Here is a 19,000-nt window from a genome sequence, read left to right on the forward strand (position 1 = left end):
GGGAAAAAAAAAAAGGTATACAAATGCTGATTGATATACTTTAGCACTAAATGACCTATGACTGTCATCCTTACCCATCAAATACTTTCTTCCACAATATTGCAGCCTACGACAATTAAGTTTCCATCCGAAGACCAATCTGCAATGACAAGACGTACCTAGCTTTGACCGAAGACCATACGACGAGCGGGAAATTGGGAGACCACGGGGAAGGGATCAAACGACTTTCTGAGAAACGGCATTCGACATTGGAATCTTCTGTTCTTTTTTCTCTTTCACCCTTGTTGGCTTTCAAGCCAGCGAGTCAATCTATTACACTCATTTCCATGTATCCCCCCCAAATGACTTGGTTTAGACAAGCCTTTACAGTTACCACAGCCAGAGAATCGAGTCACCATACGCAGGCCTGCAAAGCTCTTCCTTGTTTTATTTTTTGCTTTATCTTCTACTAATTCCGCGGAGGACGTTGAAATAAGCAATGTAGTTGACCGTCCGTGTGTAACGCTAGGCTTTGCATTCATCCTGATGCAAACGACATGCATGTAATTTTCTAGTCTCTAGTAATGAACGGTACCAATCTCTAAATCCAGTAATTTGAAATATTTATTCAGATGCGAGCCATTGAGTCCCAAATCGACATGGCGGGGAGTAGTCAATCATAGCTCATCCTTTCCACTGCTTCCCTGGCTGTCCTTGCCAGCTACAGGAGACTCACAAGCAGCTGGAGTAGTGGCGAACATCGAATATACACACTTCTCGTCCTCTGTAATCTTGGTGAGTTCGTTGTTCTCGCCACACTCCAGAATCACAGTCGTCGAGCGCGCAGGTCCGTTCCAGCATGTCTGGCCATTAGTATACAAAAGAGTAACCTTGGTCTTCTGAACAATCTGGCCGGACGGAGTGGCCTCGTCCACAACAATAGATGAGATCTTCTCAAACCTTCCCATAGTGGTGTCGGCGCGTCCCTTCCTGGATTTCTGCTTGGTCTGCTCCATCCAGCAGAGTTCGTAAGTGTACTCTCCTGAATCCTGAGAAACGCATTCCCCCTTGAGTGCTCTGAAGACGGAATCAACTCCAAAATCTTCTTTGAGGTCGCGCTTGAGATCCTGAATCTCAGATTTTTTCAAGTTGAGAGAAGCCTCTGCACCGTTTACTTTGTCTTTAGCATCTCTTACTTCCTGTGGCTCATCTGAGCCGTCATCCATTGAGCTGTCCGCGAGTAGACCATTCGAGACTAATGCGGACCGGAAGCTAACAAGACCATCTTCAATGGCATTTGCAATGCCGGCAGGCAAGAAAGATGCCAGCTTGTGCACTATAATATCATAACAACGTCAGAAACATCTTTCCCCCTCCCTGCCCCTTCACCAACGGGAGCCTAGTGGTCTGGAATATATGGACTTACCTAATCCAGGTTCAGCTTCTTCTGCCCACTGCTCGGGGTTGCCGAACGGCTCATCATGTTCAGGTTTAAGCGCATCGAGCAGGGCATCATCTCCAAACGAGTCACTGCCATGTTCTCCCTTTCGGGCAACGTAGTCTTCCCAGCTACGAACGGCGCGTTTGACACCCTCGTCATTAAAGTTAGGGTTGTACTCTTCCTTAAACTTAGACAGAATTCCCTCGGCTTCCCGCAGGAGATTTACCACCTGGTCTCTCTGCAGATGCACCTCCTCTAGTACAGTGCGAAGGGTGTCAGTCCTGGCCTTTGCAAGCTGTGCCAGTTCATAAGCCTTTCCTTGCCTCTGGCCACTGGCTGTCTTCCCCCTATTCCTTGCTCTGGCTGTTTCCAGCTGTGCTTCGAGGTCCACAAGGGAACCTTCAAGATCTTGAGCTTCCTTCTCAAGGGCCAAAATGCGGTCCTGCATTTCCTTTTCCGTCTTGGATGCCTGTGCCGCTAATTCCTTGCGTTTGCGTAAGGCTGCAGAGTATGACTTTTCCTTTTCTTCCTCAGTCTTCTTCCATTGCTTTCCAATCTCTTTGCATCTGTCCTCACATTTTAGTCCACCAACGTGGGCCCACTCATCGCTGCCGTCGCAGCATATATCGTAATCACACACGCCATCGTTTACTCGCTGAAAGCTAAGGTATAGAGGCATGTGTCCCTTATTCTTGCAGTAAAATCCAGGGAGTGATAGCTTGTTATTCGTCCTATCGTTCCCGGGGTTCGAAGAGTATGATGGCGAGTAAGGAGATATAAACGAGCATGCTGATGTACCAGGTTCATCACTCCCATCTGGACAGTCACAATATTCGTCATTGACGGCGGAAAATGGTATCTTGATGGAGGGGTTAGAAATGCAGCTAAAGCTGTTGGCGTCCTTGTAGAACTTGGCAACTAAATGGTGTACAAACGTCCAGTTAGCCCAATTGCATTAAATATGAGAACGTCATGAAGGGAAGCTGGGAATAGTGGTAGTTACATTCAGGTCCTACTCCCCTCGGACGGGGTCCTTTGTCGCCTGCGGCTACACATAGCGTAGGACCCACGACCGCTGTAAACAAGAGCAAAAGGGAGCCTCGATTCATGGTGAGCGCATTGGGCCACGTCTTAAGTGCAGATAGGCAGTCTACAAAACTTCGCTCAACAAAGAGTTATCGAAATGCCGCCAGGGCGGGTTGTTGGAAGAATGAACCTGCAGCGAGTTTGATAGCGGACAAGTTGGCATGTCTGAAGCTTCCTCCACCGCGGAGCTCGAGACCGTCACGTGGCCAAGCGGCGACCTCGGGGGTCAAAACCTCCAGCTTTAAAGATAAGATCAGGAAAACTTACCCACGTAGAATAGAACGTCAACCCTTTGAACGAACCCACGGACTACAGTTGAATACCTGTCAAGATGGGTAATGATGGTGGAAGGTAAGAAACGCTTGTACGCAGTTTGAAGAGTGCCCGTCTAACTTTATGCCCTGCAGCATCCCTACTCGCCGAGAGCTGGTGAAAGAAGCTGCGCGGAACCCAAATACCACCCAGCTGAAGGAGACACTCCGTGAACACCTCGAACACTTCTGGACTACATGCCCTATATCCCATAAGAAGCTTCTCTCGCCTGTGGTGTCAGACGCTGTCGGAAATCTCTACAACAAAGACGCCATCTTACAATATCTTCTTCCTGGTGACGATAGTGAAGCCATAAGCGCAAAGGCCGACTGTGACGAAGTGCTGCAAGGAAGAGTCAAATCGCTACGTGACGTTGTTGAGCTCAAATTTGACGTTGATGGGAACCCCGATGTACCGAATGGAGGACGGAAAGGCCGCTGGATCTGCCCTGTCACTCAAAAAGAACTTGGCCCAAGTGTGAAGTCAGTGTATCTTGTCCCTTGTGGACATGTCTTCTCTGAGGGAGCCATTCGTGAAATGAAGTCGGATAAGTGCTTACAAGTGGGTGCAACCTTATCCTGCGGCACCTATTGACTCTTTACTAATGAATATATGCACAGTGTAATGAGCCATACGAACCTTCGAATGTTATTCCAATTCTTCCAACTCAGGAATCAGAGAAAGAGCGGCTAAAATCGCGGGTAGAGGACTTATCCCGGCAAGGCCTTGCCCATTCATTAAAGAAGCTTTCTGGCTCGAGCAAAAAGCGAAAAAAGAACCGCACCGATATGAACGGTGATGTCGAGGATGGTTCCAAAGCCGAGTCCGCAACGAATGGAAAGGTTAAAAATGACAGCAAGACACCTACTCCATCCTCCACTCCCGCACCAGTCGGTATCAAGAACGCTGGAACAGCTATATTGACTGCCAAAGTGCTCGAGGAACAAAACGAACGTCGCAAACGTGCAAAAACGGAACGAAGTGATGCTGTCCAGTCCCTATTCACATCCAAAAACAAGAAGGAGAATGGTAAAAACGTCGACTTTATGACCAGGGGCTACTCTATTTCACGTTAGTCCACGTGCAGATGTGGAATACAAGCCACAAATCACCCAGGAACAATTTCGAGACTTTCCAAATCTCGTCACACCAAGAGGAGCATCAAGAATGCAACTTCTGCATCGCTACACAGGCCATTCATGGCAATATTTTCGCTCGGAGCAGAAAAATCTCCCGGCTTCTGGGCGTCCCAATCTTCAGTAAATCCAGAGAAACCCGGCCTCGGCTGCCGGTTAAGCACCAGGTCCAGGATGAGCTTAATCGGCGAAGCGCATGACCATTTCCTTGAGATACCATTAGGAGAGCTATCTGAAAAATTGTGATAAGCAATGTTTCAACCGAGCCTTGACATCACGCAGATCACCAGCTTTATTTATTCGCATTTGTCCAGTGGATAAATCGAGATAAAAGTTTGGCACAGCTACTAGATACCTTGACTGATTTGTTTGGAATTTTAAACATCGGAGGACTATCCATAATGAAGCTTGCACATTGGCCCAAAGGATGAATAACTTATGTACACCCAATAGGAATTACGTACTGTGTTCCCCTCAATAGCGTACATTATATGAAGAAAAGACGAAAGTCAGTAATTGATTGCAGTACACTATCACATCCTTAACATAAAATACATTTATTCTAAAATTAATCCGCGTTGACGAAGAAAAAAGGTCCTATTTTACATGCAATATCAAACTGCTGCCAAAGATTGCTCCAGGAGGCCCGACATTCACTTGTCCCAAATATATAATAGTCATGCAACTTTGCGGCCTGTGATTGGAAGTCCTCTTTTCGTAAGTTCTTCCTCAATGACTTTCCATTGACCTGTTTCGATTTCGCTGTCAATGGGGGTTTGTCTTCTGTCATAGATCTTGACATTAGGGATACCATCGAAGGTTCCCTCAACAATAAGCTGCTCCGCAAGCTTCGTAGGTTTGGGGGTCGAAGCGCGGATAAGGAAGTCTTGCACGGAAGATACGCTGGATATGGATGCAAGCTCCTGGTCCGGAATGAAGTGGCCGGTCAACTGGCTAACTCTTTTCAAGTACTGAAACATCATTATGTTAGTAAGAGCAATAGGATAGTCATTCTATGGAAACCTACCGCAAACTTCATGTCTGGGGACATGAGAGAAATGTTCAGGAACTCTGTGCTAGCTGGAGGGCTAAGCTCGAATGATGAGGTTTCAGATACTACTTCGGAGTTGGCATCCATCTCGGGTTCTGTGGAAGGAAGTTCTTCAGAGGCAGCGGGTTCCTCAGCCGGGATGGAGTCAAATTCACGGAAGAATTCATACACCTTGGCTTTCGCATCTTCACTTGGGAATGCCAATGCAGCTCCGGATTGTTCCTTCGAGGGGACTATCTCAACTTTGTTGATTAGAGACAGAATCTGGGGCTCATGCTCGAGGATGTCGCAAGAAGCTTCCAAGGGCTTGTTAAGCTCCTTCAAGACACTCAATTCAACAAGGGCCTGATGTAAGATAGCCAGTATATCATTATTGTTCGTAATCTTTTCCCTCCGCATGAATCTGTACGCAAAAGTCCCTTTAGCCTGTGTGGATCGCAAAAAAGTCAAATATTTATAACTCACGCATCAAATTTATCCATCTCAGTAGGTGGTTTCTCCCACCATTCACCCAATGATCCGACATGCTCTAGCCCATCCCAATTAATCGCGGGAGTGTAATCTTCCACGGCCTCGGCATTCGTTTCCTCTGCCATAGCCTCGAGAGATCCTTCCGGGACTTCTTGCGATTCGTCCGCCCTGGCTTCCCTGGCTTCCCGGAGCTCACGAGCTCTTCTCTCAAGTATGCTTTCTCCTCCATAAGGGTCCTTTAAACCTGGGGGATTGTCTGTGCCCCATAGCTTTCGTCGTACCTTTTCGGTGAATGGAAGATTGCCGGACGAGTTGTATCGACGAGATGGCGTGGAGATCAGATTTCGGGCTCGTGGGAACGATTGCCAGCGACAATTCGTGCAGACATAGCGAGAACTGTTTAGTTGCGAGGGTAGAGCCTCTAATGACCGCAATAGGGACCTTGATGACGGCATTATAGCAGCTCCTTGTCTCGCAATAACTGCTTGCATTTCATCTTTGTGAATTAAATCAATCGAGAACTGAAAAGGACTTTTATGCCAAGCTCTATCACGTGAGTATATGTGGAGAAAGTTTATTTTGGTCGTGTAATAAGAGTAGAGCTTGCATCAACTACGGGATTAATTTAATCAATTCTAAGTACAAGAGCTATCCCTAACGTACAGTCTACGGCCCCAAGTTACATTAAGGCATAAAGAAACCAGGGAGCCAGCCCTCTTTGTTGTAAAGAAACCAACGCCAAACCACATAGAAAGGTCGTTGGTGAATAAGCGGAATAGGAGGGAAAAGGGGGTATCTTTGTAGCAGAAAGGCAAAAGCAAAATTCAATAAGTTCAAGAATGCAGAAACAACTGGGTTGTATCTAAACGCTTTGAATGGCCTATTCACCCAGAAATGTTGGGTGTAATGAAAAGCCAAAGGGGTGTATGTTGAGTTCTGTTGTCGGATGTACGCTAGGAATAGACGATGTGGCTATAGTGGCCAGGTTCTCTGCGCTGGCATTTGTCGCAGTCAGCTCGGAACCCCATAGCTATAGTAGGTTTTTTAGGCTGTTTTGCCATCAACGTAGCGGTATGGTTGACTGTGAGATCGGGGCGTTTCTGAAAAGAGCCAGCTTCTGGGTTTGTAGGAGGGTGTAAGGTTGGGCTATTTCCTTGTGGACCGCCGAATTTGTTGGTGGATTTCGAAGATACAGAATTGGACAGAGATGTATTTGAAGGCATGCTCGGATCATCAAGGTGGGAGCAAGGTTGGAAGGGATGTAATGTAAATTTGCCGGTGTATTTCTTCGTCTCGGCTTGAAATTCACTTATGGGACTGGGAAAGCGGGAGGCTTCGAGATGCGTGATAGCAGATGCCGGAGGGTGTAGATCACTAGTAGACGAGGAAACCACGGGTGCGTTGACAGAGGAAGACTTATGGCAAGCTTGGGTAACCACTAAACTTGTGTCTGTAAAATTGAGGGAGCTGCTAATATTACGCCTCCTGTCTCCATTACCATGGCCGGTGGGAGGCCATACAGGCAAAGTGGAGGATTCTGTAGACGCGCAGTCCATCATGTTCATGTCGGTATCAGCCTCGAGGTGTATATGGCTGCCGGAGGAGGGAAAAGTATGGGTATGTGTCTGCTGGCCATCCCAAATCTCAGCCGCGTCACTATCATTCCATTGGTCTTCCGTTGTCGCGGGAGTAAGAGGTAAGGCTGCGGTGCCCTGGGTTTGTGTTGGCTGGGATAAAGGTCGGAGGCATAGGGGTTTAACTCTCTGAATTGCAAGTTAGCAAAGAAGGTATGGGTATTAGGCCAAATGAGACTTGGTGGGCACATACTTTACGTCTTAACGTCAGCTCATCATCCTCTGAGGCTTCGTCTCCCTTTTCTTCCTCCCTGGAGCGTTTAATAGCAAGACTCTGCATGAGTATCAGCGCCCCCCGAGCCGTAGAGTCTCAAAGTACATCAAAAAAAAAAAAATCTTGTCTGTAGCCCCGGGGAATTCTGGAGCTCATCAACTAGATGGTGAAGGTTAGAGCAAAGAGACCTCAAGCAGCTCTTTCGTTTTTAACCTTGGGAAAGAGCACGGAAGCCCGTGGTAATGCAACGAGGTCTCCTACATCACAGATGAGGCTAACATCAGCTAGATATAGACTCGTCACTCTAAGCCAAATCACCTCTTTCCTGCCCAGTGAATGTTCTGCTGTTTATCAATTAAAGAAATCCAACAGACAAAAAACATCTTCAAGATCAGATAACTAACTAGCTGAAGATTGACAGGGCAAAAGGTCAGCTCAAGCTTGGCGTTGATTATATAATACCCATTGAGGAATGAAACGGCATTGAACCAACAAACGTTTTCAATATCAAAACAATCACTCTTTACTCATTAAGCAGTACAGGTCACTAAACAGCTGAGAGTACATTGCCTGAATTCTTTGGAGAAAAGTGAAAAGACTTTGTTGTGTGGCGGCTTTATGCTTTGATACCCATAAAGTACAATTACTGGAACACAATCAACGAGGAACGAGATGAAACATACTTGATATCAGATTGATAGCACCCGAAGCACTGCGCCTGGCACTTGGCAGCTGTTGGCTATGGAGGTTCCAGATAATGGCACGCCGGATCTCGCCACCGTCTTGAAAACCCTTTCTTCATTCAGCACTCCACAACCGAGCCAACCCCAGACGGCCAGTAATTCGCAGCCAACAGATCATCCTCATCTCCAAAGTTCACATAGGATACATACGCCCACTCATACGAGTTTAACTTCTTCGTCAAGTAGCCAGGAGAGTGGGTCTGGCCCTTTGAATAAGAGTTCTGCTAGTCCGTCTGTAATCACAGCATGGCCTACCGCTCTTAAATATGTGATGAAAACCGTGGCTCAGAATGAAACCGTGCAATTCAGGATTAGACGGCTGATCGCATCACAGCATGAACATGAGAAGACTTGGTGGCAAGGGAGACAGAGACTCCTAGCGAAGCAAAAAGCTCGAGCTGGAAACCAGAAGAAACTTGATGAAGTCCTGTATGAATTCCAGGTCTTTCGTCTATTTGCTTATAGAGACACGAAACTAACGTAACTGAGCTAGGCGAGCCGTGGGAGGCAAGGTCACAGATAAACCGCATGAATCTGTAAGACCCGTACGGTTGTAGTTTTATTGATATCTAAAACTGATAATGTAGCAGGCACCAGAAGAAGATGAGCTCGAGATCAAACGTTATGACGATAAGGTGTACAAGGCATCTGTGGAAATGTCCAAAGCTCTTCATTCGGAGCTCAAGGCAATGGGAATCCCTTTCTTTGCAATAAAAGAAGAGCTTATTCAGCCTGCACCGCTAGGCCCCAGCTCGAAGCCCGAAAATACAGGTAACAGCACTGAGAGATGCATTACCGCTGAGGAAGCAAAGGCACTCCAGCTTCGTATGTTGGATCTATTACAGGACCTATGCAAGGAATGACTGGTTTCTTGGAAATGCACGTATAAACCGGAGTCAACGGGGGTCTCAACTTTGGGTCTTAAGGATTGGTATTTTCGATAGCGCTCATAAATAGCTAGTTACAAAGTGCTCCGTACACCTATCGTCTCTTCTGGCCTCTCCTGATATCGGCCGTGCCCTGTCCATTTATTCGATGAAATATGAGAGATGCATGCCAACCGTTGAGGGCGGCTTCTTGGCCCGCGTATCCCTGACAAAATATCCGGTGCCGGCATGCTATTGGACCGCTTGCAGGTGGGTACGGGTGTTTCGCGGCAATTCAGCCGTGTATAAAAGGCCAGGGGTCGCGCTTTCGCTTGACTTAGATTTTTGTGTTGAAATCTCGAGCAGAGAGTGTGGAAGTTGAAGAAGACGCCTCGTAGCCTTCTACGCTGATCGAACACCCTCGATGTTTAGACGAGATGCCTCAATCCGGCGTCATTCTCCTCCACCCCAATGACGGGATTGCGACCGGCTAAGGCTCCCGATTACCAAAGAAACCAGCCGAATATGCCACGAAAAATATATGCCAACGGAAGAATACCAATTATTGCTGTTTTTCTATTTCATCTTTTCTTCCATATAGGACCAAATCTATCGCTGCCTGCGTGCTAGAGGTATAACCAGAAGCAACCCCCGAATTCAAGAAATAATTTTCAAGGCCAGAGAACGAATTTTTGTTTGACACCCTTTCCCTACGAATGATTAATTGCTCCCTAATTCCCCGAGATACCCAACGTTCCTCCATACCTATTCCTTCTTTGAACGAACTTCCCTTCTTGTACGCACAGCTTCGGCGAGCTGTTCGAGGACATCGACTGTGGTTTCCCAGTTGATACAGGCATCGGTGATACTGACACCCTTCTTGAGGCCGGACGGGCCTTCTGGAGGAACCTTCTGGTTGCCTTCAGCAATATTGGACTCAATCATGACTCCGATGATACCCTCCTCGCCCTTGCGCAACTGGTCGCCGACACACTGAGCGACCAGAGGCTGATTTCGATGGTCCTTCTTGGAGTTACCATGCGAGCAATCAACCATGAGGATCTCACGCTGTTTCTTCTTCGCTAGCTGCTCACGGGCAGCAGCAATACTCTCTGCGTCATAATTGGTGCCCTTTGTGCCACCGCGAAGGATGACGAACCCATGCTCGTTGCCTGTTGTCTTGGTGATAGCGGCCAGGCCTTGCTTGGTGACTCCTAAGAAGCGATGAGGCTTCTCTGCAGCACCAATAGCATCAATTGCAACCCCAATACTTCCGTCTGTGCCGTTCTTATACCCAATTGGGAAACTGAGACCCGAAGCTAGCTCACGATGCAGCTGGGATTCAGTGGTACGGGCACCAATGGCACCCAGAGATATCAAATCGGCCAGATACTGAGGCGAGATTGTATCCAACATCTCGCTTGCAATTGGCATACCCATACCGTTAAGATCAGCATACAGTTTTCGGGAGATGCGAAGTCCCTTATTGATGTTGTAGGATTCATCGATGTCGGGATCATTGATCAGTCCCTTCCACCCAACAGTCGTTCGAGGCTTCTCCAAGTATGCTCGCATGATGATACAGAGATCTCCCTTCAGTTTATCGGACAGTGCTTTTAGGCGTTCAGCGTACTCGAGCGCTGTAGCAGGGTCGTGAATTGAGCATGGGCCACAGACGACGAGAAGGCGGTCATCACGCTGTTCAATGACCTCAATAACCTCCTTACGGCTTGATCGGACGGTTTCTACCGCAGCGGTAGACTAATACATGCAAAAATGGCAGGTGTTAGGAAATTTGCTTGTTACCAGCGACGTGCATTGCGGGGCCGGACTTACCACTGGCACCTCCGTCTGAAGGAATTGAGGCGAGAGCAACGGATCATATCCCAACACTAAAGCTTTATATCAGCCCCTGCTTGACTGGCGATACCGATTTTACGCAGGAGAAACAGTGAACATACCTCTGCTATCATCGTTATCCTCGACTGTGGGCTTAGCGAACGGCATGGTGCTCGATGATCCTGAGACACACAATGAAGAAAATAAAGAAGCAATGGAGTAACTGTCGGGAGGTATCCAAGCTATCTACCTCAGTAAACCCTGAGGAAGGAAATCAAGAAAGAAATAAACCGGCGAGTTCGATCTTTATATCTATGAGTCAACCTTTTCGCTCTTTCTTTCGCCCAAATTTTCTGAAAGATCGCGCCAAGACGATAAAGTTGAGACTTCGCTGGCAGATAAGACCACGTGACTGCTTCACCGATTTCTCTTCTTTTCACCCAAAAAGCAACGACGAAAACACGGCGGAAGATGAGAATCTGAACCAGCTGAGGATGTGGCCAACGTTACGAGGTCACAAAGTACATTAGTGTACGCCACGAAACCCCAATCAGGAGCAGCCGCTGGCAGCGTGGGACAGCGAACCACTGGCGGAGACCCAATGGCCTGCCCCAACGGATGGCTGATGATACCCCTACGACCGCGCAGTGTTTCCAAAACACGTCGACTCTTATGGAGTCATTGGATTTTCCTTTGAAAACACTAGAGCAAGCTACTTGAGTACTCTGCTCAATGGGCATTCTTGGGTTTAGCCATAATATACTCTACGCTTCTATATCATGGACATTGCCTGCTGTAATGCTGCATCAGAATAACTCAATTTATGGGCTTTCAAATTATAGCCACTGTCTTGGGGCCATACATCCTAAGAAGTTAAGAGCGACAATAATAAAACCTATTGTCCTCTCTCTACCCTATATGTATTGTTGATATAGGTTACTATTACTTAATAATGCCTTGTGGTATGAAGCAGGATAATTCATTTAGATACATTATCTAGATATTCTATAATTCCTTTAGTCCTATATCTTACTATAACTCCCTTTATTCACTTGTACCATATGAGTGACTCTCCACTAGTCCTCTTCATCCTTTTATTTCTCCTTCCGTGAAAATAGAAGTTGCTCTTTTATAAGGTGCGCTTCTATAGTCGAAAACCCCCTACTCAAGGGATCATGAGCCTATCCTAGATCTTTCTCTTCCACATCATCCCCTGTCCTTTTCTATGCTTCTATCTTCCCCTTCTATCAAAAAGCCCTTGTCCCACTTTCTTTACTGTCTTGACTTTATTTATGCTGAGTCAGCATGTCACTTCCCATCTGGGACTAGTATCTTCACTTTCAACTTTTCTGCTGTGAAAATTTTTCACGTGATGAAAACTTTCCATCACGTGGTCAGAGGTTCAGTTGAGCTTTCGGATTATCAGAAACTCCGGCTATCACACCTGAAAGGGCAGTTGAAGGCTCATTCACAGCTATAAAGAGAGTAAGTCATCTTCTTTTTCTTCTTCCTCCTTTCCTGCATCTTTGTTCAGAGTCTGGAGGGGAGGTCAGGCAAAGGCAACTTTGCCTGGCCGAGGGTGGGTGGGTGGATAGAGGGAGAGGAAGACGAAGCGGTTCTCCCGATTCTTCTCCCTCGAGCCATGGCCATTCTTTACGCCTTAACGGGCGGTAATTATCGCCTTTATCGTTACTATTCCAGTTACATACGATTCCCTTGAGTGGGTGGGCTCTACTATACCCCCATTATGGGTTAAAGGACATGTATGACTCGCGTCAGCCGACTATATATACCCCCCTATGTTTCCTATAACCCCTCTCCCTTTAGCAGGGCGAGTCCAACTTCCCCCCAATCATGACCAAAATCGCGTCTTGTGTGTTTTCTAATTATGTGGCTGGTTTACAGAATATTATCTGACCATTCTATAGGTCAGAGGATAAAGTCCTCTAGAAACAGCAGTTCAACCTGCTGTTAGGCCAAAGATGGGGGCAAAGGGGAAGCGCCAGTCCATCTCCAGGAGCCTGTGGAGGAGGAATAAGCAGGAGAAGGCGCGTCGGGTCGAGGAGGCCCTGGAGATGGAGGGCGTGGAACCTGCCAAAGAGGGGTTGGGGGTCTTGAAGACCAACGAGGCTGAGTCTCTTTGTGCGGCTTTTGAGCGGCCCGGGATGGTTTTTGGCGGCCTAGAGAAGCCCGCTGAGGCACCACGCCAGCCAGCCATGGATAAGGAGAATCTGCGGCCAAACAAGGGGAACCGGGCTCCTCTGCCGGTTCCCTATTCTTCCTTTCCTGGTGGTGGCGGAGGTGGCCTTCACCGTCATTCTCTCGATATCTCGCGGCCCTACCATGTCGACCACCATGTTCCATGTTTTCCTACCTCTGGCCAGCATTCACTCACACAGCAGGGCACGCCATTTAGCCAGAGAATTTCTCGCTTGGAACATCCCTCCCTTCCTAACAGCTACAGTCCAAGCGAGGATCCTACAAATACACCATTCCGTAGCTGCCATCTTCTCCCTCCTTTCTCTCCTCACTTGTCGACCACACGCAGCCATCACCGAGTCATTTCCACGGATCACGGACATTCATACAGCTTGAATAAAATACAGGAAGTGTCGACTCCCTCTCACCAGTCGAATGCACCAGAAATGCATTCCGGCATCAGCCTCACTTTTTATTCTTGCTCTGGTGCCTTCGCCTCCATCTCTCACTCTGTTCATAGAATCATTGCATCGAGAAACCAGCGTTTATCCTCTGTTCTTCTCCAGCTTGAGGATAGACAGTCTGCCCAGATCTACATCTCGGCTGGAAGAGCTTTCACCTACCCGTCTGCGTTTGTCTCGGCTCTGCTTCACTTCTATGAACAGCCCCTGGTCAGCCAAGATCAGTTATTCTTTCACATACCCCTTTGCGTGAGCCAGCCGGTCCAGCATCAGCTTTGCAACGATGTTGTAGCTTCGGCTACAAGTATTTCGCGGATGAACTTTGTCCTATGTTTTGCAACAGCCGGTGTATTTTTTATGGAAAGCCAGATCGTGGAACACGCTTTAAGTCTGCTTTCTGGTGTATTATCTTGGGAGAACCTGGACACAGCGTTGTCATTTGGAACATGTCCAATACCCTTCGAGCTCACCGTCATCGACCAGGATACCCAGAACAACTCACTTGGAAATGATTCGATTAACTCGAAAGACAGCGACGGCTCAACAACCTCATGCGAAGTCTCTCAAGATACCACCACTCTTACAGCCTTAGCTAGAAGAGTCCTGAACATTTCACTCCGTTTCATCGTGGACAATATCCCGATAGGATTCAAGTTCGAGAGACCCAGCTGCTCATCTACATCATCTCTCCACCACACTGGCGATCCAACCAATATATCCCTGCTTTTTGTCTCTCTCCCCTTTAACCAATTACGCAAAGTATTCAAGTACATGCGTTTTCAGGGAAAACTTACTGAAGAACTAGTTGTCGAAGTTATTCAGGAACGTGAAGCACACAGAATGCAGATGCTAAGAAAACTTGCTGGAAAAGGCCCATTACCTAGCCAACTTGATTCCGAACACGAGGTACTTGGATGGGAAGAACAAGCTTTATTCAAAGCAGAGCAGCCCTTGGGTGCTATTATAGGCCGTGGCTGGACTGGTTCAGAGATTCGTGCTGCGCTGCTTGCCTCTTCCCGTTTAAGACGATCGAAGAGCCTTTGAAGTTGACCTGTTACAAATACCTCTTTATTTTTTTATATGCTCTCCAACTGTTCACGAAGTACGACGAGGAATAACTCTTCGTGCTGCTTACAGGCTGGGAGCAGTACTGCTGCTATAATGTTTCTTCACTCTCGATCCTCAAAGAATTTACATTTAGAGTTCTGTCCACTATCCATTTCCTCCTGGATTCTTGTTTCCAATAAGATATTCCAGCTGCAGTTATCGTATTGTGCGTCTTTGGTATGATTTCGTTGTAATTGTAACTCTCCAGGCTAAGAACAAATAGAGACTACGATATCAGACTAAGCAAGCAAGGAAGCTATATGGAACATTCTAGATTTAAAGGGGTCTCGTTAGTCAGAGGGGAATAAAGGGGGGTATTTGACATAGTGGCTAGACAGGCAATCGGTTTCGGATAACAAGAATCTTAAAGCCTGAAATATAAATTAAGAAAGGGGAAAGGGAAAAACGAACAAACGGACACGTCGTACATCAAATGGATAGAAAGGTAAAAGGTATAAGTAAAACATGTACACTAGAAGAAGAATGAAATTTTGTACACAGATTTTTGAAGAAAAGCCTAGGTTGATCTGCCCGAAGGTGTCATGGAGTTAGTCTGGAGGCCATTGAAAGTATTGGAGGCTGAGGAAATGACGGCTGAATGTTACAAAATAGAGGTATTATAGCGAGGGTAAGTTGAAAGATAGATCTTCACAGTAGACCCTCGACTCGGTTATGTCTTGGGGGAGGTGGTAAGGCTGGCTGGTTCCCATTCATTAAATGATGCCTAGCCTTAGCGTTAAGGTTCCCTCCTTCGCTTGAAATCTTTCTGAGTCTCTGCCGAGCCCGAGGACGTTTCTCATCGTCTGAAAACGTGCTGTGTTCCTCTGATCTCCGAGATGAATTAGGGTGATTCTGGTTGTGATGCTTAGGACTGTGGTGATGATATTGATCAGATCTCTCAGAAGGTGAGGATCCCTTGAATGCGCCAAGGATGTTGTGTGTGGTTGTCTGTCGCCTTCTCCTGGGGTTCATCGGAGGAATTGGAGGTGTAGGAGCTCCGTTGGCGAGGCTAGCTCCTGCAGGCAATCCAACGGTGGGAACATTTGATGTAGTTGAAACGAAAGTAGGCTCGGATATTTGGGACTTGTCTACCACTCTCTTATGGGAACCTAGGCTCTGTTGTGTGGCAACGGAGCCAGGAACAGGAGGGTTTCGCTGTGGGAGGGGGTATTGCATAGGGGGTCCCCCATATCCTCCCGCAGCTGGGGTAGATGATGCGGATGAGGTTTCAAGTATAGGAGGAGTAGCATTAGCTGAGTAGGGGTGGGAGTTCGGGGAAGGAGAAGGTCTCGACGAATGCGTCATAGCAGGATGCTGAAGCGTAGGACTTGGCCCAGGGAGAGATTGGAGGTCAATGTAGTTTGGAGCCACTGATCGAGAGTTACTCCTGTATCTACCTGTAGATGCCGAGCGATCTCTTGTTCTACGGTCGGTCGACTCCATAGAAGGCCGGCTTGATGAGCTCCTAGATGCCTTGTCTTCGATAGATGGCCTACCCATCCGTGGCTGCTCAGCGCTTTCTCTAACAGCTCCAAGATCTTCACGGTATCTAGGCCTACTCTTTGAACGGCCAGAGGTATCGGAGTCAGATCTATCCCTGGGCCCACTCCTCCAGGTTGATGACGCACTATCCCGAGTAGAATTCCTAGTATCTTCCTCACTCCGGCGTGATTGGGGAGTGGTTGATTGCGGGGGCTGAGGTTGCCGTCCCAAGCCAATTTGCCGATTCCCTCCCATTGGCGATTCGGCTCTAGATTTTCGGACCAAACGCCTCATCCTTTCATCCTCTTCCCGCCACATATCATTGCTCTGCTGCAGATTCGGAGCTGAAGAGTTGAAATGTGGCTTGTCCAACCCTAGGAGTTTTGACGACTTAGCCAATGGGTGATCCTGTTTTGATTGGTTGTTCTGGTTCCTGGATGTTTTGGCCTTGAGAATTGCAAAGGCATTGCCAGCCTTGCTGGGGTTTTGAGTACTGTTTCCATTGTCTGGGAAACGATAACTTGATGCCGGGCTGGTAGATCTGCTTTCATTCTCTGCAAAATTCCTCAGCTTTTCCTGAACTTTCCGCCGCCTTTCAGCTAACTCATTAGCGAACTCTTCCCTTTCCATCTGAGTTTCTGTGCTTCCGCCGCGACGATGGCCGAACTTAATATCTTCCTCCCAAGAGGGCTGGGAAGCGGTAGGGGATGGTTTAGGAGGGGTAGGGACAGAGGTAGGGGGGGCTCGCTCTTCCTGATTTTCGGTGTTAGTGTTTTTTTCTTCCTCGTTGCCCTTATTGCTAAGAGCGGTTGCTTGGCCGAGCATTTGCTTTGCACGCAAAGACATGCTTGAAAAATCTGATTCCGGCTGACTGAAACGTTCAGCAGGCTCAGCGGGGTGGTAAGTCGGCCTAGCCCAGTCATCATATTCCCATGGGTTGCTATGAATGCTAACCGCAAGGTCTGAGGATCTCGTTCCATGGACCTGGGGGTTACTTGGGTGAGAATTTTCTGGCGGTCGATCCATGGAGATTGGTGACGGCGGAGGGTATATTGTGGACTTGTCACTATCCTGCCTTAGGTGAGCCCGAATCAGACTACTTAGTCCAGTTGGACCTAGAACAGGCGATTCAGATTCTATTTGTTGGGGTGGTTCTTGAACAGTTGGAATGGGGTCGGCAACAGGTTCATCCTCCTTGATTGTGTTTAAGTCTCGGGATTCCGAATAGAATTCTCCAAGGGCAGGATGAGATGGTTTGTTAGAAGAAACTGGAGTAACAGAGTCACCAGATTCCATGCTAACCTTTAGAGGAGACCCAACACTTTCATGAGGATGGAAAAGAGGAGAGACACGAGCATTCGACACATCTTCTTCGACCTCACTTCCCGAGTCGCTTCCGCTGAAGTCTGCCAAAAACGTGGAAGGGTTAATCGGAAGTCGTGGTTTCTCGAATTGCGCAGGTGCTGGGCGGAAATCTATGCTATGGGTCGTTGAGAGCGGGGAGTTCTGACTAGTAGACAACCCTGGGGATTCTGGTTTCGATTGATGACTAGTAATAGATATGTCCCTTGGTCGTCTACAATCTGTAACGTCAGAACCTCCTCGAGGCAAGCTTGGTCGTTGCAATGATGAGTTGCTCCTATTCTCATGAATCTGAATCTGGCGTTGAGAAAATTGGCTTTCATCATACTTCGAGAGAGGCTTATTGAACAAGCCTGTGGCTGTGGCTTTCCCTCGGTCCTCTGGTTGAATTGCAGCTGCGAATGCAGATCCTTCTTCTGTCTCGCTCGCTGGAGGGCTTAGTGGAGATCCCATTGCGAGTCCCTGGGCTGAGTTGGTTGTGCTGACAGGCGATAACCTCTTGGGTTCTGAGTTCCCTACAACAGAGGAAGTTGATGACGGCGGAGGGCTGGTTGGTCTAAACGATGAGGAAGAATAGACTGGAGAGAGTTTCTGATATCTTTCGTTGAGATTGACAGCACTTTTAGACAAGGACCGTTTGATGAGACCGTTGTCACTTGCAATGGCTCGCTGGCGGCTGATGCTCTCCAACCGTGAAAGTGCAGAAGGCTGGTTCTGAAGCTCCAAACCACGGTCGTACAATCGTCGCGATTTTGTAGGGTTTCTTTCAAGGCTCATTCCAGCCGAATTCTGAGTGCTTCTCGTAGAAGTTTCAGCAGTCACCGACCCCTGTCTAGATGTAGGGCCCTGAGAATTGGCCGAAGTCGTGGAAGCAGAATTTCTGTTTTCAGAAACAAAAAATGAGGATGGCTCGGCCTGTCTATTAGACGGAGGAGATACCAGAGTTGTAGACTCTGGACGCAGATCTGGCTCCGACTTCGAGTCGTCATCATCCTTTGATCGTTGAAATATAGAGCCAATATCATTCTGATATAACTGTTTCCCTCCCATAGTCGGACTCCGGGGACCTCCTTCTGACCCACCTTCATTCTCTGAAGCAGGCTCACTCCGGGTATTTGGTATCTTGTAAACCTTTTGACGCCCTCCAAAAAGCGTATTGCCTTCAACCGGCCTCGATCTAGTCATGATGCTTGATGGGGTATGGCAATCGTCATCCGTCGAGCCAGATGCATAGGAGGACCGACCAATGTTGAGGGAGGGTCGGTCAGATCCGTGTAAAGACCCAACTTCAGTGATGTCGGCCAGCTGCGAATTGGCAAACAAGTTCAATCTAGACGCCCGCTTTGGGAATAAAACGCTGTCATCGTTGGCCTTTCCGATTTTCGAGTTGGGGTCATCTTGTTCGCGCAGCATGCTGAATCTTGCCGATAGATTGGGCATTAGGAGACTGGTCCGGAAGTCATTATCTGTAGGAAGTGCCGTTGACAGGTCTATCTTCGGCGGCTGTTCTGGCTCGGGTTTCTTCTTGAAGAACTGCTTGGAGAATATAGGGACCGGAGGGACGTCCGATGGTTCAGGCCCATCGCCACGTTTCTTGCTCTTTCGAAAGCGATTCAT

General features: G+C 47.8%; 8 protein-coding genes across 8 annotated transcripts; 3 read left to right on the forward strand and 5 right to left on the reverse strand.

The window, feature by feature from the left end:
• Nucleotides 1–656: 656 nt before the first annotated feature.
• On the reverse strand, nucleotides 657–2,099 carry TRV_04537 (uncharacterized protein; the record flags this gene model as incomplete). Its single annotated transcript, XM_003021285.1, has 2 exons — nucleotides 657–1,315; nucleotides 1,406–2,099. 2 exons carry the CDS (start codon nucleotides 2,097–2,099, stop codon nucleotides 657–659), a joined length of 1,353 nt encoding a protein of 450 aa, XP_003021331.1.
• Nucleotides 2,100–2,837: 738 nt separating this feature from the next.
• TRV_04538 (uncharacterized protein) lies at nucleotides 2,838–3,894 on the forward strand (the record flags this gene model as incomplete). The annotated part of the gene is made up of 3 exons (XM_003021286.1): nucleotides 2,838–2,857; nucleotides 2,914–3,379; nucleotides 3,439–3,894. The coding sequence occupies 3 exons, from the start codon at nucleotides 2,838–2,840 to the stop codon at nucleotides 3,892–3,894; spliced, it is 942 nt and encodes a 313-aa protein (XP_003021332.1).
• A 737-nt stretch (nucleotides 3,895–4,631) lies between these two features.
• On the reverse strand, nucleotides 4,632–5,967 carry TRV_04539 (uncharacterized protein; the record flags this gene model as incomplete). The annotated part of the gene is made up of 3 exons (XM_003021287.1): nucleotides 4,632–4,925; nucleotides 4,982–5,408; nucleotides 5,471–5,967. 3 exons carry the CDS (start codon nucleotides 5,965–5,967, stop codon nucleotides 4,632–4,634), a joined length of 1,218 nt encoding a protein of 405 aa, XP_003021333.1.
• Nucleotides 5,968–6,429: 462 nt separating this feature from the next.
• TRV_04540 (uncharacterized protein) lies at nucleotides 6,430–7,390 on the reverse strand (the record flags this gene model as incomplete). Its single annotated transcript, XM_003021288.1, has 2 exons — nucleotides 6,430–7,203; nucleotides 7,304–7,390. 2 exons carry the CDS (start codon nucleotides 7,388–7,390, stop codon nucleotides 6,430–6,432), a joined length of 861 nt encoding a protein of 286 aa, XP_003021334.1.
• Nucleotides 7,391–8,338: 948 nt separating this feature from the next.
• TRV_04541 (uncharacterized protein) lies at nucleotides 8,339–8,930 on the forward strand (the record flags this gene model as incomplete). Its single annotated transcript, XM_003021289.1, has 2 exons — nucleotides 8,339–8,509; nucleotides 8,655–8,930. The coding sequence occupies 2 exons, from the start codon at nucleotides 8,339–8,341 to the stop codon at nucleotides 8,928–8,930; spliced, it is 447 nt and encodes a 148-aa protein (XP_003021335.1).
• A 768-nt stretch (nucleotides 8,931–9,698) lies between these two features.
• On the reverse strand, nucleotides 9,699–10,940 carry TRV_04542 (uncharacterized protein; the record flags this gene model as incomplete). Its single annotated transcript, XM_003021290.1, has 3 exons — nucleotides 9,699–10,694; nucleotides 10,770–10,825; nucleotides 10,895–10,940. The coding sequence occupies 3 exons, from the start codon at nucleotides 10,938–10,940 to the stop codon at nucleotides 9,699–9,701; spliced, it is 1,098 nt and encodes a 365-aa protein (XP_003021336.1).
• Nucleotides 10,941–12,754: 1,814 nt separating this feature from the next.
• TRV_04543 (uncharacterized protein) lies at nucleotides 12,755–14,476 on the forward strand (the record flags this gene model as incomplete). The annotated part of the gene is made up of 1 exon (XM_003021291.1): nucleotides 12,755–14,476. The coding sequence occupies one exon, from the start codon at nucleotides 12,755–12,757 to the stop codon at nucleotides 14,474–14,476; it is 1,722 nt and encodes a 573-aa protein (XP_003021337.1).
• A 711-nt stretch (nucleotides 14,477–15,187) lies between these two features.
• Nucleotides 15,188–19,000, reverse strand: TRV_04544 (uncharacterized protein; the record flags this gene model as incomplete). Its single annotated transcript, XM_003021292.1, has 1 exon — nucleotides 15,188–19,000. The coding sequence occupies one exon, from the start codon at nucleotides 18,998–19,000 to the stop codon at nucleotides 15,188–15,190; it is 3,813 nt and encodes a 1,270-aa protein (XP_003021338.1).

This window comes from Trichophyton verrucosum (assembly GCF_000151505.1).
Source record: "Trichophyton verrucosum HKI 0517 chromosome Unknown TV-F-a-04g03.M13f1, whole genome shotgun sequence".
In the NCBI taxonomy this organism is placed as follows: Eukaryota; Fungi; Ascomycota; class Eurotiomycetes; order Onygenales; family Arthrodermataceae; genus Trichophyton; species Trichophyton verrucosum.